This window comes from Protobothrops mucrosquamatus, unplaced genomic scaffold (assembly GCF_001527695.2).
Source record: "Protobothrops mucrosquamatus isolate PMUCROS unplaced genomic scaffold, P.Mucros_1.0 scaffold4053, whole genome shotgun sequence".
NCBI classification, from domain to species: Eukaryota; Metazoa; Chordata; class Lepidosauria; order Squamata; family Viperidae; genus Protobothrops; species Protobothrops mucrosquamatus.
The window spans coordinates 39,876-59,070 of NW_015389984.1; the positions used below are offsets into that span (position 1 = coordinate 39,876).

General features: G+C 41.1%; 1 protein-coding gene across 1 annotated transcript in view; it reads right to left on the reverse strand.

Moving 5' to 3' along the window:
• PARVB (parvin beta) overlaps positions 1-8,612 on the reverse strand; it is a 39,545-nt gene extending 30,933 nt beyond the window's left edge. Inside the window, exon 1 of the mRNA XM_015827900.1 lies at positions 8,601-8,612. Within this exon, the coding sequence (XP_015683386.1) occupies position 8,601 (1 nt within the window). The 5' untranslated portion in view covers positions 8,602-8,612. The remainder of the gene's footprint in view (positions 1-8,600) is intronic.
• Between the last annotated feature and the right edge of the window lie 10,583 nt (positions 8,613-19,195).

Genomic DNA, 19,195 nt, shown 5'->3' on the forward strand with positions numbered 1-19,195 from the left:
CCCCTAATCATCTTTGTTGCTCTTCTCTGTACTCTTTCTAAAGTCTCAACATCTTTTTTACATCGCGGTGACCAAAACTGGATGCAGTATTCCAAGTGTGGCCTTACCAAGGCATTGTAAAGTGGTATTAACACTTCACGTGATCTTGATTCTATCCCTCTGTTAATGCAGCCTAGCACTGTGTTGGCCTTTTTGCCAGTCCAAAGGGCAGAAACTGACCAGCAAACTTGGATTGATTTGGTCACAGTGACTCCAGAAGCAGTGGCAAATCCCAGCAGAGGCGAGGGGTGTAAAAGATGATACCCTGGCAAGACGGAGTGAAATTCAAGAAGAATGGATGCTTTACACAGGAGCTAAATAGCTGCCATGTTCTCTTGAGTGTGAACAGGACTTCTGGCTCTCAATCTTTGGAGAAGATTAACCCACTGCTCATCAAATGCCCACGACAATGGAAGATACCAGACCCATCAAAACACGATACCCCAGGGAAACAGGAAAATATGTCACAGTTGCACCCAGTAGGCAGTTGGGGGGCATTTCTACAAAAGGCAACTGGCATTTCTCAGGGCCTCAAGATGAGCTTAAGATCACAAAGAGGGTTACAAGAGTCTCAGTGCATGGCGGTGACAACTCATAATGAGACCATCTTGATCCATTAATCTCTAGGGATTATGTATCAGATTTCCTACCAGTAGATTTTGGTCCTTTTAACTCTGTCAAACATCCTGGAACTCTTAAGAAGAGCAGGATACCTAGTGGAGAAATAAAAGCTATTTGTCTTCACCGCTTCACCACATCTAACAAAATGAAATTTCAATGATGAAAAAAGTAAGGTTCTACATTTAGGGAAGAAAAACCAAATGCACAGGTACAGTATAGGTGGTACCTTGCTCAATAGTAGCAACTGTGAGAGGGATCTTGGAGTCCTATTGGACAATCACTTAAATATGAGCCAGCAGTGTGCTACAGCTTCCAAAAAAAGCCAACACAGTGCTAGGCTGCATTAACAGAGGGATAGAATCAAGATCACGTGAAGTGTTAATACCACTTTATAATGCCTTGGTAAGGCCACACTTGGAATACTGCATCCAGTTTTGATCACCACAATGTAAAAAAGATGTTGAGACTCTAGAAAGAGTGCAGAGAAGAGCAACAAAGGTGATCAGGGGACTGGAGGCTAAAACATATAAAGAACGGTTGCTGGAATTGGATATGTCTAGTTTAATGAAATACGGACCAGGGATGACATGATAGCAGTGTTCCAATACCTCAATGATTGCCACAAAGAAGAGGGAGTCAATCTATTCTCCAAAGCATCTGAAGGCAGGACAAGAAGCAAAGGATGGAAACTAATCAAGGAGAGAAGCAACCTAGAACTAAGGAGAAACTTCCTGACAGTTAGAACAATTAACCAATGGAACAACTTGCCAACACTCACCAGAGGTTGTGAGTGCTCCATCACTGGAGGTTTTATAGAAGAGATCGGACAACTATCTGTTTGAAATGGTATAGGTATATTCCTGCCTGAGCAGGGGGGTGGACTAGAAGACCTCCAAGGTCCCTTCCAACTGTTATTCTGTTCTGTACTGTTCATGCATCAACATCATCATTGCAACAATAGCACTTAAATGTATATAACGCTCCATAATGCTTTACAGCAGGGCTTTTCAACCAGTGGTACGGGTACCACCTGTGGTACATTGGCACCTGGCAGGTGGTACGCGACCATCCTAGAAAAGTAGTGGGGGAGGGGAATGAGCTGAACCGGTGGCAGCACCGCACAAGCCTGAGCGAGAGACGGCTGGAGCTGCAGGGCTGTCAGGGCTCAGCGGAAGCACCAGGATCAGTGTCGCTTTCCAGCTGATCGGCGCTTCGGGGCTGTCAGGGCTCAGCGGAAGCGCCAGGATCAGCGCCAGGGTCCAGCTGGAGCTTGGTGCTGATCCTGGTGCTTCTGCTGAACCCTGAAGAAGCACCAATCATGCTGGAAAGCAGCACTGATCCTGGCGCTTCTGCTGAGCCCAGAAGAAGTGCCGATCAGTTGGAATATTGCAGCATCTCCAGGGTCTTGTGATTTACATTCAGATGCTTGGCAACTGATTCATATTTATGATGGTCACAGTGTCCCAGGGTCATGTGAAGTGACCAAAACCTGCTGCAACCGCCCAGCAGACGGAGGGAATAAAAACCAAACACCCCCCACCCCACCCCCGCTGCCAATCCTCAACAGAAATGTTCACAACAATGAAAACCTCGGACAGGCAGGTGTCTTGCTCGGCTGTGACTTGGGGGGCACTTTTTTCAGTGCCACTGTAACTTCGAACAGTCACTAAGCGAATTGTTGTAAGTCGAGGACTACCTGTACTTTATCACTTTTTTCTTTTTTCTTGGTTATCAGGTTTTTGACACCTTGCTAGGCGACTGGTGGTACTCAGATGTTGCCATATCTTAAAAGTGGTACAATGGGTGAAAAGGTTGAAAAGCCCTGCTTTACAGCACATTATCCTGAAGAGAAGATTTTTCAGGAAACACAGACAGAAACACAGAACATTATGGAAAGCGAAATGTTTACCCACTATAGAAGAATGGGTATTTAAAGTCTCAAACTTAGCAGAAATGGCCAAGATTTCCGCTTACGTGAAGGATTACTCACAAGAAAGATATATATTGGTTTGGAGAAGATGGATTGATTATATTGAGTTTAAATATGGAACAAAAAAATATCATTTGGTTTTTGAATGAATTTTAGAGCATTATTTTTGTTTAAAAGTTATAATGTTATTTAGTGTTATTTTTAACATTCAAAATTATGTTATTATTATGGTATTTAATAATTGTATATTTGTTTTAAAAGAGAGTTAAAGGAAGTTATAGATTTGTTAGATTAATAGTTGATTAATGTTAGTTAGATTATGATTATTTTATTGTTAACCCTGTGACTGGCTCTGGGAACTGAGGGGGGGAGGGATGGAGGGTTGGGTTTGGGGGAGGGGGGGATTTATATTGTAAAATTTTATAAAATTTTCAATAAAAAAAAAAAAGTTAACTACTCAACTTCGAAATCTAACTGCCCTCTCCTCCTCCTCCTCCTCTCCAAAAAGTCATAAAATACAACGGTTATCTTATGCAAACAAGGACATGGTCCCTTGCAAAGCAATCTAAAAACCTAGCAGTTAAAAGTCAACAGCCCCTGAAAATAAAGTGCAGCTGTTTTCTACATTGTCTCCACAAATGAGTTTCTCTGAATGGTAATCTGGATAGTCAAAAGAAGCTAGATGATAAGTACTATTTAATTTTAGCTGCAGTTATTTCTGGTCTAAGATCTGAACTTCACAGTATAGAAAAACAGCAGCTGTTGTGAAGGCACTGAATAGAGCAGCTAATTATGGGACACAAGGGCTGCTCTCCTGAGTAAATCAAGCTGGGATGGAGAACTTACCAACTTAAAAAGATCTCTTGTTTTACCATCAGTTAGAACGCTATGTATAAATAACCCATTTTTAAAAAAACACACACACATGATGCAAACAAAGTGTTTGATTTATGGAGAATCAAAGCACTGAACTTTGCTATTTTAACAGTGACAACTCTGCAAATAGGAACAAGCATCATTCTTTTTTTTTTTACTGTCATTTTTCTGATGTAGTCTCCATTTCAAACCTTTACACTCCGGAATAAGCAAGAATCAGCTATTTAGAAATTTCAACTTATCACAAGTGGCAAGGCTACTGACAAGCAAGAAATAGAGCCAAACAATTAGCCTTGTCAGAAATTTCTCCGTTATCTCTTTCAGGGTTGTTAACATTGACCTTTGTGTAAATAAACATGATCAGGTGGACCCAAACATCATAGAATGAATCCCACTTGATAAAAAGGGTCCACGAAAGAGACTTAAAACAAGATGGATTGATGACATCAGCAAGTACTGTGGGCCCAGTTGGCAAAAGAAAGCTCAGGAACGTATTGGTTGGAAACATGTGGAAGTGGCCTTCATCGTGCAGTAGATGTTGTTGTTGTTAATTGCGAAGTCGTGTCCGACCCATCGCAACCCCATGGACAACATTCCTCCAGGCCTTCCTGTCCTCTACCATCTTCTGGAGTCCATTTAAGTTCACGCCTCCTGCTTCAGTGACTCCATCCAGCCACCTCATTCTCTGTCGTCCCCTTCTTCTCTTGCCCTCCATCTTTCCCAGCATTAGGCTCTTCTCCAGTGAGTCCTTCCTTCTCATTAGGTGGCCAAAGTATTTTAGTTTCAACTTCAGGATCTGGCCTTCTAAAGAGCAGTCGGGGTTGATCTCTTCTAGGACTGACTGGTTTGAACACCTTTCAGTCCAAGGGACTCACAGGAGTCTTCTCCAGCACCATAGTTCAAAGGCCTCAATTCTTTGTCGCTCAGCCTTTCTTATGGTCCAACTTTCACATAGACAATGGCTAAAATGATGATGATAAAACATGTTTATAGGGCTTTAACTTGGAACTTCTGTGAATTCTGGGTCTCTCGCTGGATTGCTAAGGGCAGTCATTGATTTCCTTTGAGGACCTTGAGTGAATTGAATAAATGATGCCCACCTTCCCTTAAATACCTATTAAAATATTTTCAAAAGTAATTTTAGTACTATCATCATTAGCCTAATAAACCTAAATACATAAACCTTCTCTGTCTGTAATCATTCCTCTTGCTTACTATGCTAACTTCCTTCTTTTCACCTCTGACAAAACATAATTATAAATTCTTCTGGGCTAAAAACTGAAAAATATTACGTTGAGGGTGAATAAGAAAAGATATGTATTTCCAATGGTTCAGAATCGTATGTCGAGTTTTGACTTCCTTCTGTCAATGAACCCTCATAGAATCAAATCTCAAAAACAAAACTTTCGAATTAATTTGCCCATATTTTCCTTGGTAAAGAAAAGAAACTTGAACTCTATTTATGGAGGCTTGATGGCTGGACTTAAAAACACATAGTGGACAGGGAATTTTGGGAGCTGAAATCCACCTATTTTAAAATAGCCAAGGTTGAGAAATTGTTAGATTTTTTAGATACAGGAGGATCTGGACAGACTTGAACACTGGGCACTATCCAACAAAATGAAATTCAATGATGAAAAAAATAAGGTTCTACATTTAGGCAAGAAAAAAACAAATGTAATATAGGGGGTACCTTGCTCAATAGTAGTAACTGTGAGAGGGACCTCGGAGTCCTAGTGGACAATCACTTAGATATGAGCCAGCAGTGTGCTGCAGCTGCCAAAAAGGCCAACACAGTGCTAGGCTGCATTAACAGAGGGATAGAATCAAGATCACATGAAGTATTAATACCACCTTACAATGTCTTAGTAAGGCCACACTTGGAATACTGCATCCAGTTTTGGTCACCACGATGTAAAAAAGATCCTGAGACTCTAGAAAGAGTACAAAGAAGAGCAGCAAAGATGATTAGGGAACTGGAGGCTAAAACATATAAGGAACAGTTGCTGGAATTGGGTATGTCTAGTTTAACGAAGAGAAGGACGAGGGGGGACATGATAGCTGTGTTCCAATATCTCAGGGGCTGCCACAAAGAAGAGGGTGTCAAGCTATTTTCCAAAGCGCCTGAAGGCAGGACGAGAAGCAACCGATGGAAACTAATCAAGGAGAAACTTCTTGACAGTTAGAACAATTAACCAGTGGAACAACCTGCCTCCAGAAGCGGTGAATGCTCCAACACTGGAAGTTTTTAAGAAGAGACTGNAAGCACTGAACTTTGCTATTTTAACAGTGACAACTCTGCAAATAGGAACAAGCATCATTCTTTTTTTTTTTTACTGTCATTTTTCTGATGTAGTCTCCATTTCAAACCTTTACACTCCGGAATAAGCAAGAATCAGCTATTTAGAAATTTCAACTTATCACAAGTGGCAAGGCTACTGACAAGCAAGAAATAGAGCCAAACAATTAGCCTTGTCAGAAATTTCCCCGTTATCTCTTTCAGGGTTGTTAACATTGACCTTTGTGTAAATAAACATGATCAGGTGGACCCAAACATCATAGAATGAATCCCACTTGATAAAAAGGGTCCACGAAAGAGACTTAAAACAAGATGGATTGATGACATCAGCAAGTACTGTGGGCCCAGTTGGCAAAAGAAAGCTCAGGATCGTATTGGTTGGAAACATGTGGAAGTGGCCTTCATCGTGCAGTAGATGTTGTTGTTGTTAATTGCGAAGTCGTGTCCGACCCATCGCGACCCCATGGACGACATTCCTCCAGGCCTTCCTGTCCTCTACCATCTTCTGGAGTCCATTTAAGCTCACGCCTACTGCTTCAGTGACTCCATCCAGCCACCTCATTCTCTGTCGTCCCCTTCTTCTATTGCCCTCAATCTTTCCCAGCATTAGGCTCTTCTCCAGTGAGTCCTTCCTTCTCATTCGGTGGCCAAAGTATTTGAGTTTCAACTTCAGGATCTGGCCTTCTAAAGAGCAGTCGGGGTTGATCTCTTCTAGGACCGACTGGTTTGAACGCCTTGCAGTCCAAGGGACTCGCAGGAGTCTTCTCCAGCACCATAGTTCAAAGGCCTCAATTCTTTGTCGCTCAGCCTTTCTTATGGTCCAACTTTCACATAGACAATGGCTAAAATGATGATGATAAAACATGTTTATAGGGCTTTAACTTGGAACTTCTGTGAATTCTGGGTCTCTCGCTGGATTGCTAAGGGCAGTCATTGATTTCCTTTGAGGACCTTGAGTGAATTGAACAAATGATGCCCACCTTCCCTTAAATACCTATTAAAATATTTTCAAAAGTAATTTTAGTACTATCATCATTAGCCTAATAAACCTAAATACATAAACCTTCTCTGTCTGTAATCATTCTTCTTGCTTACTATGCTAACTTCCTTCTTTTCACCTCTGACAAAACATAATTATAAATTCTTCTGGGCTAGAAACTGAAAAATATTACGTTGAGGGTGAATAAGAAAGGATATGTATTTCCAATGGTTCAGAATCGTATGTCGAGTTTTGACTTCCTTCTGTCAATGAACCCTCATAGAATCAAATCTCAAAAACAAAACTTTCAAATTAATTTGCCCATATTTTCCTTGGTAAAGAAAAGAAACTTGAACTCGATTTATGGAGGCTTGATGGCTGGACTTAAAAACACATAGTGGACAGGGAATTTTGGGAGCTGAAATCCACCTATTTTAAAATAGCCAAGGTTGAGAAATTGTTAGATTTTTTAGATACAGGAGGATCTGGACAGACTTGAACACTGGGCACTATCCAACAAAATGAAATTCAATGATGAAAAAAATAAGGTTCTACATTTAGGCAAGAAAAAAACAAATGTAATATAGGGGGTACCTTGCTCAATAGTAGTAACTGTGAGAGGGACCTCGGAGTCCTAGTGGACAATCACTTAAATATGAGCCAGCAGTGTGCTGCAGCTGCCAAAAAGGCCAACACAGTGCTAGGCTGCATTAACAGAGGGATAGAATCAAGATCACATGAAGTATTAATAATACCACCTTACAATGTCTTAGTAAGGCCACACTTGGAATACTGCATCCAGTTTTGGTCACCACGATGTAAAAAAGATCCTGAGACTCTAGAAAGAGTACAAAGAAGAGCAGCAAAGATGATTAGGGAACTGGAGGCTAAAACATATAAGGAACAGTTGCTGGAATTGGGTATGTCCAGTTTAACGAAGAGAAGGACGAGGGGGGACATGATAGCAGTGTTCCAATATCTCAGGGGCTGCCACAAAGAAGAGGGTGTCAAGCTATTTTCCAAAGCGCCTGAAGGCAGGACGAGAAGCAACCGATGGAAACTAATCAAGGAGAAACTTCTTGACAGTTAGAACAATTAACCAGTGGAACAACCTGCCTCCAGAAGCGGTGAATGCTCCAACACTGGAAGTTTTTAAGAAGAGACTGGACAGCCATTTGTCTGAAATGGTATAGGTATATTCCTGCCTGAGCAGGGGGTTGGACTAGATGACCTCCAAGGTCCCTTCCAATTATTATTATTATTATTATTATTATTATTATTATTATTATTATTATTATTATTATTATTATTATTATTATTATTATTATTATTATTATGTCCAATTCTCAGAGACTGCCTGGACATGGCTTAGATTAAAACACAACAATTCCATCTTTATTGGGGTTCCCGTGAAGCAAAAAAATATCAGATGAAGACCTTTTCTGATCTTAAAAAGTGAAGCACAGTTGAACCACATTGGTATTTGGATGGAAGGCTACTGGCAAATCTAGTCTGGGAATTTAAAAAAAAAAACAGATGGAAATGATAAACTGCATCTGGATTTGGCAACGACTATTCCAACTCAATCTTCATTGTTAAATTATCTCAGCCGTTTGTTCTCAGCAGGACAGGACTGGGATCAAATTGGGGCAGATTGCTCTTCTGTCAAGACTATAAGACTTTAGCAAATGTCTCCAATCAAACTTACAGACTGAGCACAAGTCAGCAGAGGAATGCTAAAATAATCAGTGTTAACTAACTCTAGTATCCTTTCCGTGATGTAAGTCTTAGATAAATTAAGTGTTTAACTGTCTACTGAAGCAAAAGGAACAGAAGAGGAGGAGCAAACAACTCACTGTTAAACTGACGAGATCGATCCCTCCAAGGATAAAGAAACACGTGCAAGAACAGCTTCTGTTCTGGATTTGCAAAAGCCCACTATTGCTTGCAATTATGGAGAGCAATTATTTGGAAATCCAAGAACAAAACCCTCCCACTTACACAAATGACTCTGCAGGAAGATCAGGCAGAGGACGATAAAACAGAAGAAACCAGAAGACGATAAAACAGAAGAAACCACACAGCGACCTCAACCCCCTTCTCTTCCTCATATGACTTGTTTGTACAACTACTTTCGGATAACTGTTGGTTAGACAACCAACTGGTTGATTGTAGCCAGCCAGTAAGTAAACTGCTCAGCTCTACTCTAATCCAGTTCCTNAATTAAGAATGATAGTAAAGCATGCCCTTGACCCATGCAGCAATGTTGACAGACTCTACTTACCAAAGAAAATAGCTGGGCCTAGACTGTTGCAAGTATGCCAGACAGCTGAAGAAGAAGAAAAAAAGGCATTGGAAGACTATCTGAAGGACAGTGCAGAAGATGTACTGAAGCTAGTATGTAGGGTTGCCAGGTGTCCACTATTTGAGTGGACAGTCCACTTTTTTCACATTATGTTCACTATTTTTTTTCACAAAATAGTGGACATTTTTTTTATTCAAAAGCTTTATGATGAAATGGTACGTAATCTAAAGCTGTACAGTCTACTTTTTTTACTACTTAACCCCCCCCCCCCGCTTGTTTGCTATTTTTTGGAAGCAGACCTGGCAACCCTACTAGTATGAGTATTGGAGAGATCGAACTGACTTACAAAAAAGACCAAACAAAGAATAGAAAAGAGATATAGACAGCAAAGCAATACATGGCCAGTACATTAAAGAAAAGCATGCAAACAGATAACAAGTCCTGGCGATGACTAAGAGCAAGGAAGTTGAAGAACAAGACAGAGGGACTAATTCTGGGTGGAAAGACCAAGCCATAGGAACAAATGCCTACAAAGTCAGAATTGAGAAGACATCAACACAGAGCAAATGATGTCTGTGCGAAGAGGCTGAAGTAACAGCTAGTTAGTTAGATAGCTAGCTGTAAGATTGTACAGACCAATTACAAATCATAGCATGACAAAGAAGAACCCAGGGTGTATTGATCTGCAAGTAATACCATTTACCTGCAAGCAAGAACTGGTGGGACCACAAAATAGTCAAAGTAATAGAAAATGAAGAATTCAAACAGCCAAGCACACCTGCCACTTAACAGCCCAAACTTAACTGAGAAGAAAGACATAGATGGTGCAAGTCTAGAAACTGGATATTTCAGTACCTGGAGATAGCAGAACAGAAGAGAAAGAACAGGAGAAAATCACAAAATACAAACACCTGCAACACAGAAACAGAACGATTGTGACGAAAGAAAAAAAAGTTAGTACCAAAAATAATACATGTCTTGGATGCAATCTGACATTGAGAAAATCAATATCAGCAAGCTTTACTTGTAAGGATACCTTTAACACCATCTACCTATTCATATTGGGAAGGATTCAATATGTCGATAAAAATGCCAGATCCAGTCTAAGCATCTGTCTGACTATGCAGCCAACCATAATAATACTGACACAAAAGAAATTACTTTAACAAAAGATTCAGTTTTATGTTTAGTGGACACCCTAGAGAAACTTCTTAAAAAGCTGGCCACTAACTTTGTTATGCTGGAAATGGAAAAATGGGTCACCCATCCCCATAGGCCAGTTTGGTTTAGTGGTAAAGGCACAAGCTAAAAAAGCAGGAAACCATGAGTTCAAGTTCTGCCTTAGTCATGAAAGCCAGTTGGTGACCTTGGCCCAGACACTCTCTCACTCTCTCTCAGCGCAACTCACCTCATGGGATGGTTGTGGGGAAAAATAGGAGGAGGAATATGTGCTGAATATGTTATTTGTAAAAATAATAAAGGCATGATATAAATAAATAGACTTGCCCATGATTGCCTCATAAATCTGCAAACTTGCTTAATACAGTTTTGCAAGAGCAAAAGACTTCAGAGATGTATATGAGGTGAATGGGGAATAAAATTATATATTTCTTAAATATGGGGGATACTAAAGCGATCACCACTCAATTTTTTAACAATAGCCACCCAAAAGTTAAACTCTTGAATTACAGATAATGTGGTTGCTTATGGCTGCCTCTTTATCAATATAAAAGCATGATGAATCCTATTTTGTGAAGTCGTGGTTTAATGATTGCTTAAAAACTAGACTGAACAAATTCTTGAATGCTATATATGGTTTTTCTATTTCTGTTTTAACAGAATAACAGCGTTGGAAGGGACTTTGGAGGTCTTCTAGTCCAATCCCCTGTATAACCAAGAGACTTGTCCAATCTCTTTTTAAAAACCTCCAGTGATGGAGCTCCCACAACTTCTGGAGGCAAACTGTTAATTGAGGCAAACTGGTTAATTGTTCTGTCAGGAAATTTCTCCTTAGTTGCTTCTCTCTCGTTTTGGGGTACGATGTGTTGCTCTGGGTGCTCCTTTCCACTGTCACTTAGCTCTCAGCCGCTGCTGTGGGCACTCCCATTCCCTCACTGGATGTTGACCTGTCATTGGAAGTAGAGATTAAAAGACCTCCTGTACTCCTTACTCTTTAATTTTCTTGCCAAGTTGTTCATGGTCTCTTGATATTGTTTTCAGGTTCATTGTTGGTCATTCGTACCCACATGAAGGAGAAGAAAGAGATAGTAATCTGTGGACTTGATTATCTTAGTAAAGTTCTCAGCCACATCTTTTGATTTTTGCTAGAGGGGGACAACATACCTCCCTAGATTGATTGTCCGGTCTACAGACTGCCGTTTCCGTTCAACTGAGTAGTGAATCTCCTATCACCAACACTCGGCCTTTTTTCTTGGAAAAGTCTGGGCTATTTTTCTTCCTATCACAGGAGCACTTGATGATGTCCCTTCTCCAGGTGTCTGCATGTTTTCTTCCAGGGGGAGGCTATGAAATCAGTTGCTCAGATCGATTGGGGCTGCACAGGTCTTGGCTGAATTAGACAGCAAGGGCATTGCTCTTGGTTGGTTTTTTTTCTTCTATGATGACATGTTGCCATTGATCTGTCTCATTTCTTCTGGTAGTTATTTGTTCCTTACTGTGTTCAGTTTGGATGCAGTCTTCTTCCTTTCACTGAAATTTCTCATTTTGCAAGTTGAGTCTCAAAGTGCCTAGGGTGGTTCTGGATCTTTTACTTTTTTGGACTTTTTATTATTTTTAATTAAAGTATATACACATCTCTTTGTATATTTTCTCATGACCATGTCGTTCAATACAACAAATAAACCACAATAAAATTGGAATGCACAGACAAAGAGACAGATCTCTGCTCTGCTAGCTTCCTCATAAGAGCTGCAAGCAATCTGTGGTAAGATTTGCATGCTCAGCTTCTGAAAATACAAGTCAAGCATTTAAAAAAATTAGACTTTTAATAACAATGATAAAGAAAGGATACCTAAGGTTATTGCAATGATTTACCACTACCGGTAGTTTCATTTTTATGTAAATTGCAGCCTAGCCAAGAACTCAAAAATTACTGGAAGTTTTTAAGAAGAGACTGGACAGCCATTTGTCCGAAATGGTATAGGGTTTCCTGCCTGAGCAGGAGGTTGGACTAGATGACCTTCAAGGTCCCTTCCAACTTTACTACTACTACTATTATTATTATTATTATTATTATTATTATTATTATTATTATTATTATTATTATTATTAGACTCCTGAATTAGCTCCTCACCTCTATGCAGTGGGAAAAAGGGGATGTAGGAATATGGTAATAAACTGGTATCACTTTTAATAACCAAAGGACTTCTCTTTTTCCTGCTAAATTTGCGATCAAAAGGAGACTGTCATCATAAGGCTCAAGTCAAAATCGTTCTTTGTCTAAGCTGCATTCCAAAATAGCAAAAGTAACTGATTAATCTATTTCGGCATTTTTCAAACTGGGTAACTTTAAAATGTGTGGACTTCACATCTTAAGTTGCCAAGTCTGAAAAACATGGCTCTATTTCATTTCTATCCTACTTTTTCTCTGAGATTTCTGAATAGTATCGACAGGACAGCCTCCCCTTCCCCAGTTTTATCCCCCCACAACAACCAGCTGGGGCAAGTCTTGAAGAAACTCTGTAGCCACAGTTACAAAAGTCTGTTTTAAAACCCAGGAAATCAATTAGAAAGAAACTCAAGATTGTTATTCCTTGATTTTCTTTGATATATAGACATTGTCAAGTTTTCAAGATTCTGTTATTTGAGCCAGAACAAGTAGAACAGTCTGCCCCTGGTGGCCAACCTGGATACTGCTGCTCCAAAAGAGCAAAGTTGAATTACAGTTCTTTTATGACTATGACTCTATGACACATTATATCAGTTTAAAATTCATTAATACTATAAATTGTAGGCCTTGTATAATTTTCACCTGTTATTTTTGAAAATATATCCATCTTTTTGTTGAGAAGGTCGCAACTTTATATTTGGCTGTTCTAATTACAGACAGTCCTTGACTTACGACAACTGAGATCAAAATTTCTGTTGCTAAGCAAGGCAGTTGTTAAGTGAATTTTGCCCCATTTTACCTTTTTTTTTGTGCCACAGTTGTTAAGCAAATCATTGCAGATTTTAAGTTGATGATGCGGTAGTTAAGATAATCTAGCTCAGCGGTTCTCAACCTATGGGTCGCGACCCCATTTGGGGTCGATCGACCATTTCACGGGGGTCGCCAAGCAAGGCTGTCCGCCATTTTTTTCCCCTTTTCCGGCGGGTGCCTTACCTCCCTTAAGCTGGGCCAGCTGGTGGTCGGCCTGCTCTGTCTCTGCCGCTTGCCAGCTACGCCTCGGTCGGCGCAGGGGGCGGAACCACGCATGCGCGGCGCTCCCGGGCAGGGAAAGTCCTCGACTTACGACCGGTTGGGTAGTCCTCGACTTATGACCGGTTTAGTCCTCGACTTATGACCGGTTTAGTCCTCAACTTACGACCGGTTGGGGGTCGCGGCATTAAAAAGGTTGAGAACCACTTATCTAGCTTCTCCCATTAACTTTGTTGGAAAACCGGCTGGAAAGATTATAAATGGTGATCAAATGACCCCAGGACTATGCAACTGTCATAAATAAATGCCAGATGCCAAGCACACAAATTTTGACCACATGGCCATGGTCGTAAGTTTGAAAAATGGTCATAAGTCACTTTTTTCAGTGCCATTGTAACTTTGAACAATTACTGAAAAATGGCTGTAAGTATATAATCTAATAAATGATTGCAACAATTGTTTCATTCCTTGTACTGCACCTATTTGTTCATGCTCAATAAATAAAACTACTCCTACTAATCAAGAAGTCCAAACTATCAAAAATGGCACTGCCTACTGAATAGTGTGGAATGGAAATGCAAACAGCTGGTTCTACTGGTAAATACTGAATACTTCAAGGCTGGACTGTGAAGTAAAAAACTACCATATTTTTCCGTCTGTAAGACGCACCCTTGTATAAGACGGCCCCCAATTTTCTAAAGAAAAATTCAGAAATCAACATTTTAAATATTAAACAAACCACATCTTTAGTGGCAGTAAAACAAGTGGCCATGCCATCACACAAGGGAGGCGACTTCCTCCAATCAGATGGCGCTCTGCAGGCTTAGTCCTGCCCACCCTCTCGGCCGTCAATCATTGTACTGAGGCGGCTTCTCAGAGCCTCTTGCGGCTTCAGCTTGAGCCGCGCCGGTGAAAAACGGGTCATAGAAGGCGGCCTCAGTGGGACCGGTGGCATCCTTGGGGCAGCGTGATCCTCCAGCACCAGGGGGCATCTCGGGCCGGCTTTCTCCCCATCCAGGCGGCATCTCGGGCCAGCGATATCCTCCTGCACCAGGTGGCATAGCAGCGGTATGTAAAGAACCCACACAAGCATGCCCTGGGCTGCAGAGGTTACCATTATTTTTTCATGTATAAGACGCTGCACCTGTATAAGACGCAGCTGGTTTCTGAACAGGGTGTTTGCAGGAAAAAATAGCGTCTTATGCACGGAAAAATACGGGTATTTATTAAGAGACTTTTTCCCACACTTCTTTCTGTGTCATGCTTTATAGAAGAGTTTGTCTAGAGGAAGTCCTTCACTTACAACAGTTTGTTTAGTGACCGTTCAAAGTTACAACAGCACTGAAAAAAGTGACATGACCGTTGTTCACACTTACGACCATTGCAGCAGCCCCATGGGTCACGTGATCAAAATTTGGATGCTTGGCAACTGGTTCATATTTATGACGGCTGCAGTATCCCAGGTGGTGTGACCAGCTTTTGCGTCCATCTGACAAGCAAAGTCAACGGGGAAGCCAAATTTATGTAACAACTGTGTTACTAACATGACTGCAATGATTCACTTAACAACTGTGACAAGAAAGGTAATAAAATGGGGCAAAACTCACTTAACAAATCTCTTACTTAACCACATAAATTTTGGGCTCAATTGTGGTCGTAAGTCAAGGACTACCTGTACTTTTTGAAGTTTGAGAGGTCCGGACTACATGTCCCAGAATCCTTGGAATTGTAGTCCACATCTCTTAAACTTTCCAAGGCTGAGAACACACTGTCTCAGAGCTTAGTTTTGACAAAGCGGTCTAACTCTACCACTTTCAGCTAAGGAACACCCACCCAATTATTCCTAAAATACTTTCAGCTAAGGAACACCCACCCAATTGTTCCTAAAATGCTGATTAAGCACCACAGCCTCACAAAAAATGTTAAAAGGAAGGATCTTAAGGGTAAGTTTTTGGTGCTATCAAACACCGAACTGTTACAGAGGAAGGAAGTCATAATTAAGGAAGTCAAAATAAAGATTCCCATCCTTGCACAATTCTGCAATCTTTTCTCACAAAGGATCAACCTGTCAACGCAACTGACCAAATATTCAAGATAAGGAAAGTATAAGGAAGACATTTGCATTCAGCTCCTTTAGATCTTTGTTTTGTTTTAAAATGCAAGCACGGCAATTTTGTACAAAGAAAGTATTTACCATGACAATAAAAAAAAAACCCAAGGGTAACACTAAATAATGCTGAATTGTACAGTATTAGCAAATACCAAGGTCCGCCCATGGACAATTTTATAGACATGCCCAAAATTTTCATATTATCAACAGTCATAAAATGAGACCTTCTTTGAAAAGAAGCATTTATTTCAAATATAATCTTTTATGAGGTCCCACTAACATGGCACTTTGGAAAAAAAGAGCTAAAGAATGGGTGAAAAAAAGAAAACAACGCAAAGCCTTGAGAAACCTATTCAGTTACTTATAAATTTGAACAATATCTCAATAAAAACATTCCAAAATGTTCTTAACATTTTTGCTACTCCATCTTTTTGTTATATCTTTGAAACATTCCACTGGATCAAAACACTTCCGCTTATTGTTCTTTGGAATCCTTTCCTGAGGCCCAAGCCTCTTGCAGACTGAACAGATTGTTATTATTTATTAAAGTTTCACCTGTCGAAAAATATTGGTTTAAAATTCCTGATGTGTCAAAAAGAAGGAATTCACAATGTGATATAGATTTATGCAAACTCCTGGCGCTAATAACTTGAGGAATGCTGAAGAAAAAACATCTATATTGATTTAAATAAAGGTGGGGTGTTTTTTTTTTAATGTAAAGCTTGTTTAGTCTAAGCTCAACTCTCAGGAGTTCATGAACTCCTCCTTCATGCAGCTTTTGGGACAATACTACAGACGTGATTTGAGCTTCTTTCTTCTAGGATGGATTTTCAGCTGTTTCTTTTTTCTTTTAGTCTCCTACTCTAAAATTTCCCAGTGATATTCTGTCCAAGTTTTAACCATATCCATACCTGCTTAATGTTTCATTTCAGACAGGTTGCTGCTACCTGCCCTATATCGGCACAAATACAACAAAACCCATTTGAGATAAGGAAAGGGGGGAAAAAAAGAAATGATAGTGCCAAGTTATTTCTTACTTTGGCATGTTTTTGTAAGGGGTGTCTGTAAGATACATTCAAAAAAAAGTCAAGATGGTGGCCACAACAGAGGGGCCAAGGCTCTGTGTCATCACACATAAGAAAAACAGGTACAGCTTTGACCCCACTGTGGCCACCATCTTGACTTTTTTTGAATGTATCCTACAGACACGGCTGTGCGCAGATGGAATGATTTGAATACTCAAAGCATTTGATTTCTAATGCTGATCTAATTTATTATAGACTATGCTTCTAGTTATTCATTTTATAAATGATATAAGGTGGTGAATATGTCCAATGTTATTCCTCCCGTTTTCCCCACAACAATAACCCTATGAGGTGGACTGGGCTGAGAGAGAGTGATTAGTCCAAATCAGGGGTCTTCAAACTTGGCCCTTTTATGACTTGTGGACTTCAACTCCCAGAATTCCTCAGCTGGCTGAGGAATTCTGGGAGTTGAAGTCCACAACTCATAAAAGGGCCATGTTTGAAGACCCCTGGTCCAAAGTGACCCAGCTAGCTTTCATGCCTAAGGCGGGACTAGAACTCATTCTCTGTTAGTGATTGGCCCAAAGTCATCCAGCTGGCTTTCATGCCTAAATGGGACAAGAATTCACCATCTCCTGGTTTCTAGCCTGGTGCTAAACCAGTGGTTCTCAACCTGTGGGTCGGGACCCCATTTGGGGTCGATCGACCATTTCATGGGGGTCGCCAAGCAAGGCTGACCGCCATTTTTTTTTTGTCCGCCATTTTTTTGTACGCCATTTTTCCCCCTTTTCCGGCGGGTGCCTTACCTCCCTTGGGCTGGGCCAGCTGGTGGTCAGCCTGCTCCATCTCTGCCGCTTGCCAGCTACACCTCGGCCGGCGCAGGGGGCGGAACCACGCATGCGCGGCGCTCCCGGGCAGGGAAAGTCCTCAACGTACGAACGGTTGGGTAGTCCTCGACTTACGACCGGTTTAGTCCTCGACTTACGACTGGTTTAGTCCTCGACTTATGACCGGTTTAGTCCTCGACTTACGACCGGTTGGGGTCGCGGCATTAAAAAGGTTGAGAACCACTGTGCTAAACCAAACTGGTTAGTGATTTATATTGTGCAAATCGAGTATTTTTAAGTTAAACGGTGATGTTTAGTTTTCATTTAAAATAACTGATGAGACACACAAATGAGTAACTTAATAATAAGCTAAAAAAACATAATTTTCCTAACATTTCAGATCCCACGTTTGCTTCCTTGAATTTTACTATTTGTATTTTAGTCATTTATTTGTGTTACATATCTTTGATCCTGTTTGGTTCATAATCTTTTCTAATTCTTTTTCCATTAAAAAAAATCAAGCAACTGGTGCTTTTGAGAGGCCCCACAAGCCAAAGGTGACACAGGTCTATTGTCCACAAATTCCACAGGGATTTTTCTTATCATCTCCCTTTCAGGAAAAGGAAAAGATAAAATGGCAAAAATGACATTTCCTATCTGGAAGTGATGCTCACTCTGCAAATAATGCTTTTGACAAACAGTCTATCTGGCATAGGCCGAACAATCCTTAACAGATCTTTCCACTGAAGGGGGAATTTTGTACCTACTTAAAAAAAGAGAAAGGAACTCACTAGCTCTTTTCTCAGTATTTTAATTCAACCAGGCACCGGTTCTGTGGAGAGAGGTTTTTCCGCAGACCGGAGGGGGTGTGGTTTTGTGTGCTGCCTGCATCCCGTGGATGGGGTTTTCCTTGTTTGTGCGGACCGGTTGCTGGCATGCCGCAGCCCAGTACTGGTCCATGGACCGGGGGTTGGGGACCCTGATCTAGAGAACCTTAAGAAAATTTAATCTGTCCAATAATATGAGTAAGTGGTAAGACAGGGTAAAACAGGGGTGTCAAACTCAATTTCATTGAAAGCCGCATCAGCATTGCGGTTGCCCTCAGGGGGCTGGGTGGGTGTGGCCAGAGCGGGTGCGGCCTACTGGGTGGGCGTGGATGGAGTGGGTGTGGCCTACTGGGTGGGTGTGGCCAGCTCTACATCGTTCGGTCAAGGGTGCCTGTGGGGGCCTGGGCAGGAGTGGGATATCTGAGGGTCTCTGGCAGAAGGGGATTGGACCAGGGCAAGTGCCAAGGCATGGTCCACTGGAGGAGCCTCACCGTTCCTGCCAGTCCATGTGGGGGGGGCTTATGGAGCTAAGACTGAATTCGTTTCAGCATAGATGGCCACCACAAAATTGTACATTGGCTCCCAGCCGGCCAGGGCCAGGGCCAAGGCAGTGGGGGCCGTTCCCTCACTGTTTCCAGGATGGCTTCGCGGGCCACATGAAACCACTTTGCGGGCAGCATCTGGCCCCCCGGGCCTTGTGTTTGACATGTCTGGGGTAAAAGCTGAGAAATTCCTAAAAAACTGTTCTTTTGAGAAAAGACTGAAAATTCTAATATGAACTTATTTTATTCAGACTTGGAGATTTGGCCAAACATAATTGATTTTTTACCCAAAACATCTTCCTGAATTTTTTTTGTGGCGTGCCAAAGGCTCCTGAGGTCCTCATACTTCTGGGTGTTAAGAGGTCTGCTTGAAAGAAATGGATCAGAAGGAATCTGACAGCCCTTTTCCAATTACTGTAATACATTTTAAGAAAAGA